Below are 17,059 nucleotides of genomic sequence, written 5' to 3'. Positions count from 1 at the left end.
TGCATGATGAGATATACGAACTTCAATGTTTTAAAGCAACGTGTAGAAAAAGTAATGGCTCAAATGAATCCAAAATGTTGCCGGCAATCAAAGAGTTAAACAAAAATTATGTGGATTAATCTGCTCACATTTGCAATATTGGACTCAAATTTTGGGTGGACCACACAATTCTACAGCGAAAGGTACTCAGGCTTCGGAAGAGAAAGGTTTGGATAAATCCTAGAATAAAAAATTTTCAATCCCATAGGAATTACATCATCAGTTGAAATTTACTGGCTGTGTACTCACTGGATGTCCTTAATACAATTATGTTTGTTAAAAAGAATGATGAAATAAGTGTAATTAATAGAACCATTCATAATTGCAGTACAAAAACTAAATGTGATTAATTTCTTTTAAGGGAAAATTGAAACAGTCATAAATACACATAGTTTATACTTACTCAAAGATTTCTGAACTCCATTATTCATAGCACTACTTTTGTATATTGCAATATATTAGTTGTGGATCTAATGTCCCACTTGATGTATATATTCATTATATATACAGCATGATATCACTGTTGTAAATGCACAAAAAAAAAAATTACAATGTCCATGCCTGTAAAGTTATTATGGACAAATAAAGATGATGATTACTATATGAGAAATATATATACAAAAATAGCAAATTAACAAACCACAAGTGTTCACACTAAAAGCAAAAAAGATGTTCCACCATTACCCTGTTTGTAATTCATTGTTAACATTTAATTAGCATTCTTACACTTTGTTGTTATTATTATCATCATCATCATTATTTTGAATAGTGGTCTAGGTCAGAAAAATTCAGAAGACTATAAAACTCTTGATGATGACATAATAAATTTCTCTGAAAGCCTTCTCACTTTACAAAAAATATAGTTGTATAGAAACTTTCTGGGTTCCTAAATTCTTCAACCACTTGAAGTAAGTCTGTGAAGAAGCTATTACTGCTTTTTTTTTTTTTTTTTTTTTTTTTTTACTATGTATTACAAAGCTTCCTTGACAAAAGAAGAGTGCAATGTTATTAAGAGTTCACTTGTGTTTTTCATGACTAGCACTCATAATGAGTTGAATTTATTAAAAGTCAGCCTTTCTCACAGTTATTAGACTGCTGCTATTTTATTTGGTTAAATTAAATGCTCCATGACAGCAGTGACATTGCTATCTATGACAGCAATTAAGCCACCAAAGGGGAACTTATTTTATTTTTTACTTATTTATTTATTTATATATTTAGTAAAAAGTATAGGTGATTTTATTGTGTAAATCTCAGAGAAGATGGCACTTTATGAAGATTTTAAATTCAGTTTTTCTTGTTTTTCCTGTCTGAAAAGTAGATTTAGATTTTTAAAAACATAGTAATGCTGCTCATTAACATCTCATAAAAGCAACAAACTGACACACTGAGCTCTGAGTTACCAATTGAGCTCTAAGTAACCAATAAGTGACCAATTCTGTTAAATATTCTGTCCGAAGAAATACCAATGATAAAATTAAGGGAAAAATGATAAAGTTCTTTACGCTAAGAACTACACCATAGTAACAATATTTTTGCTGCTGATGAAGAGCAAGTTGTAGTTAAACAGAATAAAAACCTACAGAAGTCAATGTTTCTGTAACCTTACATACATGCATTAATCTCTGATAAAGAATCTCTATTCTAAAAATGCGAGTTTGTCTTTAAAAGTTGGATGTCACTGGTACCACTGTTTTACTTCATGTTGAATAGTACTTCAAAATGAGTATCCTATAGTCTCTATGTTTTATATGTTTACTTTCTACAAAAGTTAAATAACTGGTAAATCAGGAGAAACAATAAAAAGTGTTGACTGTCACAAAAACAAATTTGAAAATTCTTGTTGATGAGACCAGTGCAAAGCTTGTCTTTTTTCTAAAAATTCAGGTGGATTAATAACCATCCTCATCAGAATTTTTGCCCTAGCACTATGTAACTCTATTCAATCTGCAATGAAATCATGCATAGACCTCCACATTATTGTAAAAACTATCTGACCTCTTTAAAAAGCATGGTGATCGGCACTTATTACAATGGCAATTAAAAATAAATTTTAGCTTAGTAAAGACACTCTCATCAAGCATAAGCACTTAATGTCGACAAAACATTTAGTGACTAGCACAGCAAAACAACACAAAAAAATGTACCCAATTATTCTGCCATGAAGTTGAGACACAATAAATATACCAGTTCACAATCCTTTCAGTTCTTGAGAATTAAGACAATTTTCCTTCTTTTTTTCGTGACAAAGATGTGAGTGAAAGTTTAATGTATCTTCCATTCATTTGAATTTTTCTTAGAAAACTCATGCACTTGCATGCAAATAAACAACAACAACAACAATCTCTCTCACACACACACACACACACACACACACACACACACGTACACAAACAAAACATCAGTCTTTCAGACACATACAGTTATCAGTTTGCCTAAGATACCTGTGTCCTGGAACACACCAACATCTACAGCCAAAATAGTTCCAATGATTCATCAAGTGAGGAAAATAGAATAAAATATTCACTTGACCATAACTATTGACTGGTGACTATTGTTGCTGCACACATTTATAATGATTGTTCAGTGATCACTTTCCTCATCTTGGATAGCTTTGACTAAACAGGCATCTGTTGCAAGGGAGGAGCTACTTGGCACATCTTCCTTACTGCTTTTATCTTGTACAGGGAGCATTCTGAAATCTACACTGCAGTTTATTTCAGTATTTTGTCTCTCTAGTTGATAACTGAAAGGTATGATTTGCCCTCTGTCATGTGGAGACTGAGGTCTACAGTTACTGTCCGTTTCATTGGAAACATTTGATGATGATGTTATATTTGCCGTGATAGGTTCTTCTTCAACCTGACCCATTACAATTTTCTCTTTACCAGCTAAACAGGGCTCCTCACTATAAGAGCCAAAATTGTTGTTTCTCTCCACATGAACCTCCTCAGGAAATCTCCTATGCATGCTAGTGCATGTTTCAGCCACAACTTCAGCCTCTGAGTTAGAATTCCTGACTGTTTCTAGTTCAGTCTTTGCTTCTGAAAACATATCACTTGCATTATTAATTGAACTGTTCACTACATCTTCAGGGGCACAATTGCTGGGCATAGAGGCTTCTTCATCAACTTTTTGACTTTGGTTCTCAGCTCTTATAGGATCTGGAGTTCTGCTGGAGGTCTCATTTTTCACTTTTGGAATATCTATCACTCGTGATGAGCACAGTGGACAACTGTCTTGTACGTAAAGCCATTTTCTTAAACAAGATGGGTGGAAGAGGTGCTGACATGGTGTGACACAGGCAGAAGTCATCTCAATGTAGCAAACTGGGCAAACATCATGAGCACGCGCTGCCAGCTGTTCACAAGTCGCCACTGGCAACCCTCCCACACGACGTGACGCTTCCCTGCGGAGCAGGAAACTCTGCCAGCCTGACTGTAACCTCAGATACACATTGTAGTAGCAGTGCACCAGCAATACAGAACTGTTTACCCATGACCAAGGCTGGCCATCCGTTGTCATCAGTACTGATTCATGGAAGCCTAGAACAAAATTAAATTACTTTCACTAAATCCATATCGTATACTATATTTGTAATTTACTGTTTAATTTTGTATGCCTGCTTCTGTTAAGTGTGAAAGCTGGAGACAGCATGAAAGAGTAAACAACATACACAATACAAATCACTAAACATCATGCTACGATCTTCACTGCTAATTCTATTAACTTGTTAACCACTGAGTATGTACTATTTCTGGAAGATGGGTAAATAAAAGAAAAACAAAAAACAAAACAATAAACAGAGGAAGTAGAAAAATACAAATTATTCCTCTCTGCAGAAACTGAGTGAACCTTACACAAGAAATATGAGTGGGATAGAGGATCAATGGGAATACATGTAGAAAACTAAAATAAATAATTAAACATGAAATGATTTATTCTTTCTGTCATTCAAAGACATCTGTTAAATGACCAGAAAAAGGTTGTATAGTGACTGTGAGGAGTACTATTTTGGTCTGAACATAAGCTGCATCCTTAGTTCTGAGTGGAGCGGGCAGCGTAGGGGGCAGGGAGAGGAAGACGGAAACACTCTCACATTACTCATTTGTAAAAACTGTTCACAATTTTTTAAATGTAGTACCAGAGAAATACCTGCCCGCTAATCACAGTCTTTATTGATGTTACTTTTAGCTTCACTACCTACATTTGCTTCGTCACTGTCACTATTTCTACAACTACACACTGTTAAAAGCTTCGAAAAGCATGGCAAAGAATATTTCCCATTGTACCACTTGTTAGGACTTCTCCCCATTTCATTCATATTTGAAATGTTGGAAGAATAGTTGCTTAAATGATTCTATGTGCAGTGTAATCAGCATTATCTTATCTTTGAGGTCTGCAAGAGTACAATACATAGGAGGTGGTTGTATATTTATAGATTTCTCATGTAAAGCTAGGTCTTGAAATTTTGTATGTAGGCTTTCATAGGATTGTTTGCATCTATCTTCAACAGTACGATAGTTTTTTTTTTTTTTATTCAATATCCCCTGTTGGCCATATTTAGTAGAGGCCACGGATTTAATCAGTATTCTAGGATGGGCAACATGAGTGATTTGTAAGCTCTCTCTTTCATACACTGATTGCATTTCCTTACTCTTGTACCAATGAGCCAAAGGCTGTCACCTGCATTACTCATGACTAAGCCTATGCCATCATTTTATTTGATATCTCTACAAATTATTACACCCAGATATTTGAATGAGTATAGTTCTTTCTGTTTTGTGCAGTGTCCAGTTTCACATTTCTGAATATTTAGATCAAGTTGCCAATCTTTGCACTAATTTGGAATCTCATTAATATCTGACTGAATATTTGTGCAACTTTTTCAGACAATACACAACTGTGATATTTGCATAAAGTTTGAGGTTACTATTAATATTGTCTGCAGCGTCACTAAGACCCAATATGAATAGTAATTGTTGTAACACATTACCCTGTGACATCCATGAAGTTACTTCTACAAATGTCAATGACACTCTGTACAGAATAACATAATGCTTCCTTGCTACCAAGGAATCCTCAATCCAGTCACAAATTTTGCTTGACATGCCCCATATGGTCTTACTTTCAATAACAAGCATGGGGTGAAGTACTGGGTCAAGTGCTTTTCACAGATCAAGAAGCACTGCAACTGCCTGATTACCTTGATCCATTGTTTTTGATGTCATGTGATAAAAGTATAAGTTGGGTTTTGCATAACCAACATTTTTGGAATTCATGCTGGTCGACATGGAGAAGGTCGTCCTGTCTGAGTTATCATGTTGGAGCTCAGAATCTGTTCAAAGATTTTACAACAAATGGATATCAAGGAAAAACTGGACAGCATTTTCCTGGACTACTTCTGTCATCCTTCTCATAGACATGTGTGAGTTGTGCTTTCTTCCATCTCAAGGGCACAGTTTTTAATTCATGGGCTCTAAATATTTAATGGGGAAAAGAGGCAAAATGTTTGTGGAAATTGATTGGATCTCTATTAGGCCCTAAAAATTTATTCAGTTTGACTGATTTCAGCTATATCTCAATGCCATTGACACCATTATGTGTGACTCATCTTTGCAGTGGTGTGACAAACTGGGACAAGACTCCTCAATTTTTCTTTGTGAAACAGATGTCAGAATTTCTGCTTTTGCGTTGCCATCCTCAATCTTAGTTCCCGTGTCATTCATGATTGCTTGGACACTTAACTTTGGTGCCACTGACAACCTTTATATTAGAATACGTTAGGGTTTTGTGAGTGAACTTTCAATGATATTCTGCTATTGTACTCAGTGAAGGCTTTACTCATTGCTCTCTTGACAGCCAATGTGTTTTGTTTAGCATTTTTTTTATCTATAGACCTACACTTTGTTTCACATCTGTTGTGCAGTAGTTTCTGTTTCCTTAGAAGTTTTGTTCAATACTGTATATCAAGTTTCTTATTGAGATGTAAAAATACTGCTTCTTTACCTAGTATACTGAACATATAAATGTTCTTACTTGTTTTAACTGTCCTTGATAACCACTGTTGCTATGACTGCTTCATGGTCCCTAATGCCAGTTTAAATGTGGACATATTCCTAGACATCAGATGTATTTGTTGCCATTAGTTCGAATACATATCCCTCATGAGTGGGCTTCTGGGTAGTTTTCAAGATCTTATCAAGCCCACCACTTACCCAAATGTAATTATTGCAATTGACTGTTGGAAGATTAAAGTCCTCTCCAATGGAAACCATGTGGTTTGGAATGTACTTCCTTGCAAACAAATTTTGGCTTACATCCAGAGGTGAGTCTGATCTCCTAAAACTGTCATTATCTAGATTAGATAGTCACCTAGTCTAAAACAAATCTAGTTTGCACCTCACACATAGTCAGCTAGATTGCAGCCTCTGAACTGCAGAGCACACCAGACCCATTTGGACAGACCCTGTAGTTTTAACCCTATGACTGAAGTACAGGAAGTCGTGGGCTTGCTTGTCAGAGAAAGTTCTAAATCTCTGGTTCAGGCCTTTCACTTGATTCACAAAGAATCCTTTGAGTGTGGGGTAGCAAGTCTAGTCTTTAGTAAGGTTCACTTGAAAGTGTTGTGTTAACAATTGTGACAGAAAAAAAATATTAGCTGCCAGTGATTTACCATGTGCATTAGGACGGTGACAGAAAATGAATGCTCGGGAGACACAGAGATCAACCTTCCGTACGTATTACACTTCACAAAATGGGCATCATCAACATTCAAGAAATGTTCAAAATAAATTGCCAACTTACACCTTGAACATCGAATGAAAAATGGCACACCACAGTTATCATAAAAGTTCACACCATCAAAATCAATGGCAAATTAGAAATAGTGCATGACGTTCAGCTAGGTATCTACTTTTAAAGAATGCACATAGAATAATATTGATATAGTGGGGTGATGAGACTTGATGGAATGTGATGGCATACAACCGAATGCAAAACAGTCTGTCGTGGAGCTTACTGTGAAACTGGTTAACTTTTAAGGCATAGCTGCAGAGAGTGCAATAATATGTTTCCAAAGCACAGGAAAAACAAACATCAAGAGACAGAATTTGTCCAGTGAACCAGGTGGTATTAACTGCAATGCCGCACACATTTCACTAGGGATAGTTTGTTCTAAAGGAGTATGATTTTTATACACAGACCAGGAATCAAGCAAAAGCAAGTTATTTTGACACGATATTCCCCAAAAGCAGTGCTCATAGTTCTATTATGCCCATTTTTCCACTCTTGCTTGCTGTGACATAAATATTCCCTACTGCCCTTGCAAGACCATGCACTTAAGAAAGGAAGGAGAACATCTCCAACTTCTTGCAGTACAATAAATAACTTTCCAGCCAATTTACCATCCAGATTAATCATTGACATAATCGTGTATGAATGTGTTAAGGCATTGGTGTTAGTTGATTTTGATACAACTCTCTTGGTACGTTTAATTTCCACAGTTCCTTTGTACGCATTTCCTCTTCGAAACCTAACTGATCAGAGTTGAAAACAATTTCCTTACTGAACAATAAGTTTGTTTATCTCATCTACAAATTTTTGGGCTGATTCCATGGCTTCTTGTTTTTTGTCTAATTGAAGCTTTGCTTGAAATTTTGTTATCTTATGTTTTCCAATTCTGTAACATTGTTTGAAGTTATGCAACCATCCACTGCTCTCCTTGGAATCAATGTAATCTTTGTCATGCACAATTTGATGTGCATAATATAGTAGGTCACTAACATGCACATCCTGTAAATTTTATCGAGTGTCCTTGTAACAAACACGCACCAGTTTTTGTAACAAGTGTGTACTGTTTTCCCTTGAACATCCACAGTTTTTGTTATAAACTACACAGTGATATTTTTGTGGACAATTCAAAACCTGTTCACAACTGTTTTTTCACTACATTGTAGATAATCTTCCAAGTATGTAATTATGTTTAGTACCCATTTCTTGGACAGTGATTGTCCTTTACTACATTTCATACTGGAAACAGCATCTGTGGCTCCTTGTCCAACAAGGATGATGAACTACATGGCTCAACATATGCTTCAGTACTACTTTTGTTTGTTAAGAACATATCGTCATCATTGTACTCCTCATGTACAGTGCCCACACAGTCGAGCATATATGGCACCACATATTCCACTCACTCACCTCGCAGAAATGTTAATATTTCATCTACCACTTCTTTCTCACTCTGCAGGATTCCTTTGGTTTTTTCCTGACAAAACATCAACTTCGGCAGCTGTTGTTGTAGATATAATGCAATTTTTGCTTTGTTTATCACTGCCATTGTTCTGCACTGTATCAAACACCAGTAGCACTGAAGCACTGTTGTGAGTCACTTGCCGACTAAGCAGTTCAACTATGTTCACCATTGGATACTTGCAGTCCAACACCTTGCTGACATTAGCAGCCAGTGTTGTGATTGCATGGTAGACAATATGTGGGATGTCGAATGCCCGTAAACATCACTGCCTTTTGTGACCTCGCACTCAAGGGGTTCCTTGTAAGATCCAGGTTGCCATGATCAGTTCTGGGGAGAATGCTGCAGATTGTGTCCTTTGTTAATATCACTGGCCAAGGGCGATCTTCACCATCTTCTCTTCCACAGTTGTTGGAATGAACCAGTTACAATCTTGGAGCTCAGATGACAGGCACCATTTGTTCCAATGTGCAGCACAATCTGCAGTTGGTTGCACCTGGTTCACTCAATGGCTGCAGAATAGCCTGCAGCACTTTGAATGAAGCCTCCAGGCATACACACTGAATGTGCAATATGTTTGTTCCCATCCTCACTGCCTTTTGCCAATATATGTTGTCCTTGCTTCCTTTCAAGGCACAAGATACCTGATCAAATGAACATCTGCAATTGAGGAAAATACTTACAGAATAAAGATCTACTGCAGTTGCCAGTAATTTCTTGATTTATTCCAAGACTGGTTTCAAAGCATGAAGTTTTATCTTCAGGTGCCACCAACAGTTATGGGAACATGAATGTGTGGTGGTCGGACCAGTCAGTCATGGGGGGGGGGGGGGGGGGGGGGGTTCACACCAATGGCAAACAAATGCACGGGAGCATAGGACCAGCAACCAGAGTGATTGCCTGGACAGCATGACACAAAAGTCATGCATCAAACAAATGCATGGGAGCATGAGACAAGCAACCACCTGGACAGCATGACATAGAAGTCGTTCTGACATGGGTGTGACCTCCATGACTGACTGGCCCAACCACCAAACATTTATGCTCCCACAATTATTTTGTGGTACATGAAGGTGAAGCTTTATGATTCGAAACTGGTCATGGAAAACATTAAGAAATTACTGCCAACTGAAGAGGTTTTTTTATTTTATGAGTCCTTTAAAGGCAGCACTTTTTAAACCTTTTGTTGATCAAATCAGTTCATATTGTGCACCATAGGAAGAAACCATTCACGCTGAAGGCTGACCACTGACAATCTTGCCTGATGGAGTGAATGTGTGATCCTCTTCTAAGATCCAATTGTAACAGTGCTTTTAGAGATGGTCTTTAAGTGCTGGTTTATGACAGAAACAAGCATCTGCAGTTTCAAAACCATATCTCAAGTTAGTATGTTCTCGATTATATTTCTTTCCCAAGGTGTGAAGTGACCTTTAAGTGTCTCCAACTTTAACACATCTCTCTGACTGACTGGTGCACCAGTTATACAATTCCAAACAGTAACTAAGCAAAAGATAAAGGTTAGCTAAAGAAACACCCTGAGGAAGGCCACCAGCAGCAGTGCCTGAAACGTTGGAAATTTTACACACTGGCAATGCGGTCACAGACCCAGAAGAATTTTACCGACTGTGACAATGGCTGCAGAAGCCTGTACTATTGTAACTGACCTGCCCATCAATAATTATGTTGCCTTCCTGCCATGTAATCCCTTGAAGAAGTTTTCCTTAGACAAAGTTTTACACTTCAGATAATGTGGGGTGGGGGCAGTAACTGCAATATCATACACGTCCCTGTTTTATTGTTTTCTGTTGGTCTTAAGTAGATACTTTTCACCTCCTTTATAGTCTGCTGCTGTATTGCTCAGCATGTCCCAAAACATGGGTCTCTTGCAGGATTGCCAATCTAGTGCAGAAATTGGTAGTGTGACTGCTGCATTTGGATTACAAGCTTCTGGACATAACCGGCCATCTCAATGCCAATGAAGAATGGAGTCGAACAGAGAGATCACTTCTTTGCAGAAATCTGAAGCACCAGCCAATACTACTGTGGAATTCATATAAGGTCTTCACAATCTTCAAGGCACTAAACCAGAATATACACTATACAAAGGAGGATGGGGTGGGGATGGGGTGGGATTTGGAGAAGAAGCACCATGAAGGAATTCTCCAAGTGGGATGGAAACTCCAAATTCAGAAACACTGGGTCATTTATTTAAGAGAAAGAGCTTCACAAATTGGACATGTCAATAAAGTGTCAGTCCATCCCTGGCCCTTATGCAAGAAGTTTTTCAGCTTGGCACTTATTGACAGTTTTTGGAAGTCCTCCTGAATGATACTGGCATGTTAAATCATCAAAATCCCAACCTGATTGGATTGCCCTGCCCACAATGCTCAACATTCTCAACTGGGGAGAAAATTGGTGAGGGTTTGGCAAGCACGACGACAAGAATTAGGAACTATAGCGTGTGAAGGCAGGCATCACCTTGCTGAAATGTAAGCCCAGGATGACTTGCCATGAAGAGCAACAAAAGGGGGAATAAAATATCATTAATGTACTGCTGCACTGTAAGGGTGCCGCAGTTGAGAACCAAAGGGGGACCTGCTATTAAAGGAAATTGCACTCCAAATTATCACTCCTGGTTGACAGGCCGTATGGCAGGCAACAGTCAGGTCGGTATCCCATTGCTATCTGGAGCATCTCCAGACACATCTTCAGCTTGGAATCTCATTGACTGGAGTAGAATTTTCTTCAGTGATGAGTGCCCTGATGACCAGCAAAGAACTGTCTGGAGACATTCCAGGCAGCATGAGATACCAACCTGACTGTTGCCCACTGTACAGCCTGACAAACAGGATGATAGTCTGAGGTGCCATTTCTTCTCATAGCAGGATCTCTTTGGTTGTCAACTGTGACACCCTTACAGCACAGCAGTATGTTGACAATGTTTGGAGGATTATAAGCACAGTGCTCAAACCAGCTCAGTATTTTGATGAGCTAATGTGCCAATTGGATAGAATTTGCCACAATATCCCCCAGGAAGGCTTCCAACAACTCTTATCAATCAATACCAAGTTGAATGATTGCTTGCATGAGGACCAGAGGTGTACTAACTGCTACTGATTTGCTCAGTTTGTGGAGCTGTTTCTCTCAAATAAATCATCCAATGTTTATGAAATTGTAATCAATTATTTGTCTGTACATGTACATCACATCTACCGATTTCCATCCCATTTAGATATAATTTCTTCATGGTGTGTCCTTTTTTTGTGTTACAGTGTATGTTAAGATCAAACAATGGAAAATCCAGGATGGAATGTAACAATACCAGAGAAGGAAAGTTGCTACTCACCATATAGCAGAGATGCTGAGTCACGATAGGCACAACAAAAAGATTCACACAATTAAAGCTTTCAGCTATTAAGGCCTTTGTCAGCAGTATACACACATACACACACACTCTCACATAAACGCAACTTGCACACACGTCTACAGTCTCGGAGAGCAGGGACATGCTGAGTAGCAACTTTCCTTCTCTAGTGTATGTTAAGAGGTAGATACGGCATTTTACAGACTGTAAGATGCACTTTTTTCTTCAAAAAATTGCCTCCAAAATTCAAGTGTGTCTTATACTCAAGATTAATATAAGAATGTCCAGTGTTCGATTTAAAGTTCCCGCCAGTCTGAAAAACAGCCATGTAATCAATGCTGTGAGAAATCTATCTCTATCTGGCAACAATGGATTCAACTGGCAGCAGCAGTACAGCGATGCCACGAACATGAGTTGTGCGGATTCAAAAGCTTGCTAACACTGTCTCCCTCCCACCCTGCCATCACAAACCCAGAGCACTATCTAGCCTATGATGCACAATGCAGTCTATAGTGCCAATGAACTTGAACTGAAAGTGACTTGTGCCACCAGTAACAGTATAATATTTTTGTTAGTAGCTAGTTTCATAACAGAAAAAATAAAAGGTATACATAAGATAGGGCTATAAACTGAAAGTAATAGCATATGCAGAAGAACATGGAAACAGAGCAGCTGAGCAGCATTTTGGCCCTCCATCAACAGAAAAAAATCATTCACAATTGGCAGGCTAGTAAAAAAGAACTGAAAAAAATGTGTAAGACTAAATGTGCAAATGAGGACTGAATGGAAAATAGCCAAAACACAGAGATGACGTATTGAAATGGATTAATGTATACCATCAAAGTAACATTAGAATTAACAAAAAAAAATGTTTCAAATACACACTCGTAAGCTAGCACTACAGTGAAATCAACAGACTTTGAGGGTGGAGTTGTTTGGTGCTACAGGTTTATGAAGTGTCATGGACTTACCACGCGAACCAAAACCAAAGTATTTCAGAAAATGCCACAAGAGTATGAAGAGAAAGTATTATATTTCCAGCATTTAATTATTCAACACTGAAAGAAAACCAGTGTGTAACTAACCCAAATACTGACTATGGATGAAACTCCTCTGGCATCTGCTGTGCCGAGTAACAGAAATGATGCCATGAAAGGTGTTAAAACTATAACTATAAAAATAAGTGGATATGAAAAACTGCAATACACTGTTGTCCTTTCATGTTGTGCTGACAGTACTAAACATCATGTGATGGTCATTTTCAAGTGCAAAACAATGCCAAAACTTCCGCTAATTTCAAGTTGCCGCCCCTCGTACAGCACTTGTCACTCAACAACATCTTTGTATCTGTATTTCCGCCTCGACTGACCTCTCTGCCCAAACTCTTTGCCTTTACGTATGTCTGCTTGTGTCTGTATATGTGCGGATGGCTGTGTGTGCGCACGGGTGTGTGTGCGCACGCGCGCATGCGCTCTTCTGTATACCTCCCCTTTTTCCCCCTAAGGTAAGTCTTTCCGCTCCCGGGATTGGAATGACTCCTTACCCTCTCGCTTAAAACCCACATCCTCTTGTCTTTCCCTCTCCTTCCCTCTTTCCTGATGAAGCAACCGTGGGTTGTGAAAGCTTGAAATTTGTGTGTTTTTTATTGTGTCTATCTACCAGCACTTTCTTGTTAAAAAACACACAAACACACAGACAAATTTCAAGCTTTCGTAACTCCAGGTTGCTTCATCAGGAAAGAGGGAAGGAGAGGGAAAGACGAAAGGATGTGGGTTTTAAGGGAGAGGGTAAGGAGTCATTCCAATCCCGGGAGCGGAAAGACTTACCTTAGGGGGAAAAAAGAACAGGTATACATTCGCACGCACGCACGCGCACACACACACGCACGCACACACACACGCACACACACATATCCATCTGTACATATACAGATACAGGCAGACATATGTATCCATTAAAATATATATTGAAAAATATAGCCCCATGTCTATTCGGATGTTTATTAGAGCTTCATGTAAAAATCTCAAAGACAACTGGTTGAGTACTTTTCATGATTTTTGGTAGCAACTTATTGAATATAATGGGAATCCGCGGATGGAACAATAGATGAAGTAAGGGAAAGGCAACCAGTCATCTAGAGCAGGTTGATGTGTGATGGAAAAACACACATAACCGGAAACAGCGTTCACTGGCTTTCAAACTCAGGCTTGTTTTGCAGCACACACATTCAGACATGAAGCTACACAGACACCCAAAAGTGGCTGCAGTAGAGTGTGTTTGGGTGCGTGTGTAAATGTGTGTACTTTCCACTGGAGGAGGGGGGGACACAGAGTTTGAAAGCTAGTGGATACTATTTTCTGTTATGTGTATCTATGGATCAAACATCTGTTTGCTGTAGGGAAGTGGTTGCCTTTCTCTTATTTTACATTTAGTTTGACATCAAGTGTTATGATACCTTTGTAGTTTTGACATTTTTATTCAGAGGTTCTCTCTTGACTACAGAATTCATGAAGTGAGCAGGGGAGCACGTATGTGGGCTTGACATGTATTATGTGCAATGTAGAACTAAAATGTGATGAAAATAATGTCATGTAAAGTTATATTGTTATATCATTTTATCTAAATGATCCTAATGGTTCTGTTTTCAAGGAGGTAGGTGGGAATCTGTATGTTATCTCATTTCATTTTATTGTAGCAAATTGTGTATAACAACTATTAAAATTGTAGTACTGAACAATTTATATTTTGATAGTTTCAGTTGTGATTGGTGTGCAGAAAATAAAGAGAAAATAATCCTTCATTTTTTCCCTTGTTAATATTTATCTTAATATTGTAGATAGCATAGGCATAGACCACATTTAGGGCATGTCCATCCGCACAGGGTTTTTCTTTGACTTACTTGCCATGAGGTGTCACTGTGCACAGTACAGTGCTACCTGACAATAGTAAAAGGCATAGTTGTGTTTTAGTGTTCTTATAGTACCGAATATCATGTGTGCAGCTTTTAAGCCCAGTAATGTGGTAAACCACTTTATTACATGTTGTTTCCAACTACTGCCTATGTAATATTTTTACTTGTACTACATGTTTAGTTTTTATTTACAATATTGTGTATCAGGCTAATCACGGACTGCCTATAAACATGACTGTAGCCCAAATCATATGTATTTAATGGGTTAAATACTGTAACTGCTGTTTTTATTCTGTTTTAAGACAGACTTTATCCTGGTAAAAACAACTTATGGTTGCTTTGTAGTCTGTGTTCTAATTTTCTGATTTCTATGCAGTTAATTGAGAACTGCTGTAAAGCTGAAATGTTATAGTACACAAAATAAAAATAAAATGGAAATAACAGCCGATACAGGAAACTTATTTCTTTCAAGGAAAAAAATCTGGCAAATAACAGCATCAGAATCAATGAAGACAAAAATGAAACAAAATAAATGGAACAGATGAAGAGTTTGTTGCTACACTACTTTATTATTATTAACTAATCTTACCAAAAAGCTCAGTAATTGGCAGTTTCGGTTACGTCTACTGATAAAACACCAACACACTATAAGCAAACCCTGCAGCTATATGCATAGAGTACATTAGACATTTCATAAAATAAATAAAAATAAAAATAAAGAAATGAAAGAAAGAAATAAATCAGCTGATATTTAATATTTTCACATAGTTAATGGCACACAAAATTCCTCTCTAAATAGAATTACTTTACATTTAAAACTATGTTTTACAATACAGAAAAAATAGTGTTTTATGTGACATACACAGCACATGGAAGTAAATTGCAGTAGTTTACTGGAAAATGCATTTTTGCATGCTGCACAATAATTTTTATTTTATTTATGTACCCTGACACATTTTGTCCTTTTAACAAGGCATAAATGAAATAAAAAAGCTTAATGTGCAAAAAGTCATTTTTTAGCACTCTACTGCAATTTACATACAGCTGCTGCAAAAAGTGACCATCAATCAAAATTTTCATGAAAGTAGTTTATACGGTATTGAAAAAAAAATAGCTATTAAGTTAATGAAAGAAACATAAATACCTGCTCCAACTACAAGAACTGCAACAAGAAACTCCAATACCCTTGTAACAGCTCTAGCATAGTAAACAAGATCATCCAACGCTTCCCACGAAGAATCTTTGTACAGGTTATCAAACATGAATAAACAATAAACAACGATTGATCCTGCAACCTGTAAAAAAAATATTTTTAGTGAGAGTAAGTTAAAGTATTATTGAAATAAAGCTACAGAGTGCAATTTTTGTGGAAAATCTTATTAGGTGTAGATACCCAACTGTTCATTAACTGAAACTAATGTATGAGTCACTTTTTTTAACAAAGTCTCTGTGAGACTCTGCTTTGAACTGCGATTTGTTGTGAAGTCTTCGAATTTGGATGAGTAACACACAGCACTGTGTTAATTGCATTATCAGTCATTCAACATATGAAATCTCTCATACTGACCATGATATTTCAGTCTAGCAGTTCTATTTTCCTTTTCTTGACTGCAAGTGTAATACGCACGTAAAAATTTGTAAAGTAGATTCTATTATTACTATGGATGTATTTGAACAGATTTGGTTTCTTGGTTGGCAATGAATATTTTTTCATTAGCTATAAACCACTTCTTTATTAAAACTAAATCTTTCAATCAAACACTGGACGATGCTCAAGTACCTATATGCAATGACAAAGAGCATAATTAGATGCAATGATAACAAATATGGACTTTGAAGATGAAAGACAGTGAGAGGCTGGAGGCGTTTGAGATGTGGACATGGCAGAGAATGGAAAGAGTAAGTTTGATGGACAGAGTAAAAAATGAAGAGGTACTGAGAAGAATGGGAGAGAAAAGACAGTTACTAGATGTAATAAAAAGAAGGAAAAGAAATTGGATTGGTCATATATTAAGACAGAATGATCGACTGATAAAAACAGTTTTAGAAGGTTATGTAGAAGGGAAAAGGAAGCGAGGAAGGAAGAGATTTCAGATACTGGATGACATGATGGATGGTACAACATACAGCAGCCTTAAGAAGGAAGCAAAGGATTGCAGAAAATGGAGAGGCGATGGACCTGCTAATATAGTAAAAAACTGATGATGATGATGATGATGATGATGATCACAAACCAAAAAAGTCGTCATGTATGTCCATGAAACATTCATCACACAACTACGCTTATGACAACTGATGTGGTAATTCACATCAAACCAATGTTATACATTAATTACATCAAAATTACAGAATGCAGTAGCAGATTAATACATTAGGCAAAATATTTTCAGGGCTAAATGCAAGTCAGACTGAAGTTGCATATACAATAGCAATACAAGGTAGATCTCTGGGAGGGGATTCGAGAAGTAGAATATCAAACTTATGAAAAAGA

The 17,059-nt window shown here is 37.3% G+C and overlaps 1 protein-coding gene across 1 annotated transcript in view; it reads right to left on the bottom strand.

Moving 5' to 3' along the window:
* Positions 1-974: 974 nt before the first annotated feature.
* The window catches only part of LOC126473653 (RING finger protein 145-like), a 189,902-nt gene continuing 173,817 nt past the window's right edge, over positions 975-17,059 (bottom strand). Inside the window, exons 6-7 of the mRNA XM_050100877.1 lie at positions 15,713-15,863; positions 975-3,584 (exon numbers count right to left, since the gene is read on the bottom strand). Coding sequence (XP_049956834.1) covers positions 2,623-3,584; positions 15,713-15,863 — 1,113 coding nt within the window. The 3' untranslated portion in view covers positions 975-2,622. The remainder of the gene's footprint in view (positions 3,585-15,712; positions 15,864-17,059) is intronic.

This window comes from Schistocerca serialis, chromosome 4 (genome assembly GCF_023864345.2).
Source record: "Schistocerca serialis cubense isolate TAMUIC-IGC-003099 chromosome 4, iqSchSeri2.2, whole genome shotgun sequence".
Classification (NCBI taxonomy): Eukaryota; Metazoa; Arthropoda; class Insecta; order Orthoptera; family Acrididae; genus Schistocerca; species Schistocerca serialis.
Note: the sequence above shows the minus strand (reverse complement) of the source record. Positions and strands in the feature narration are given on the sequence as shown.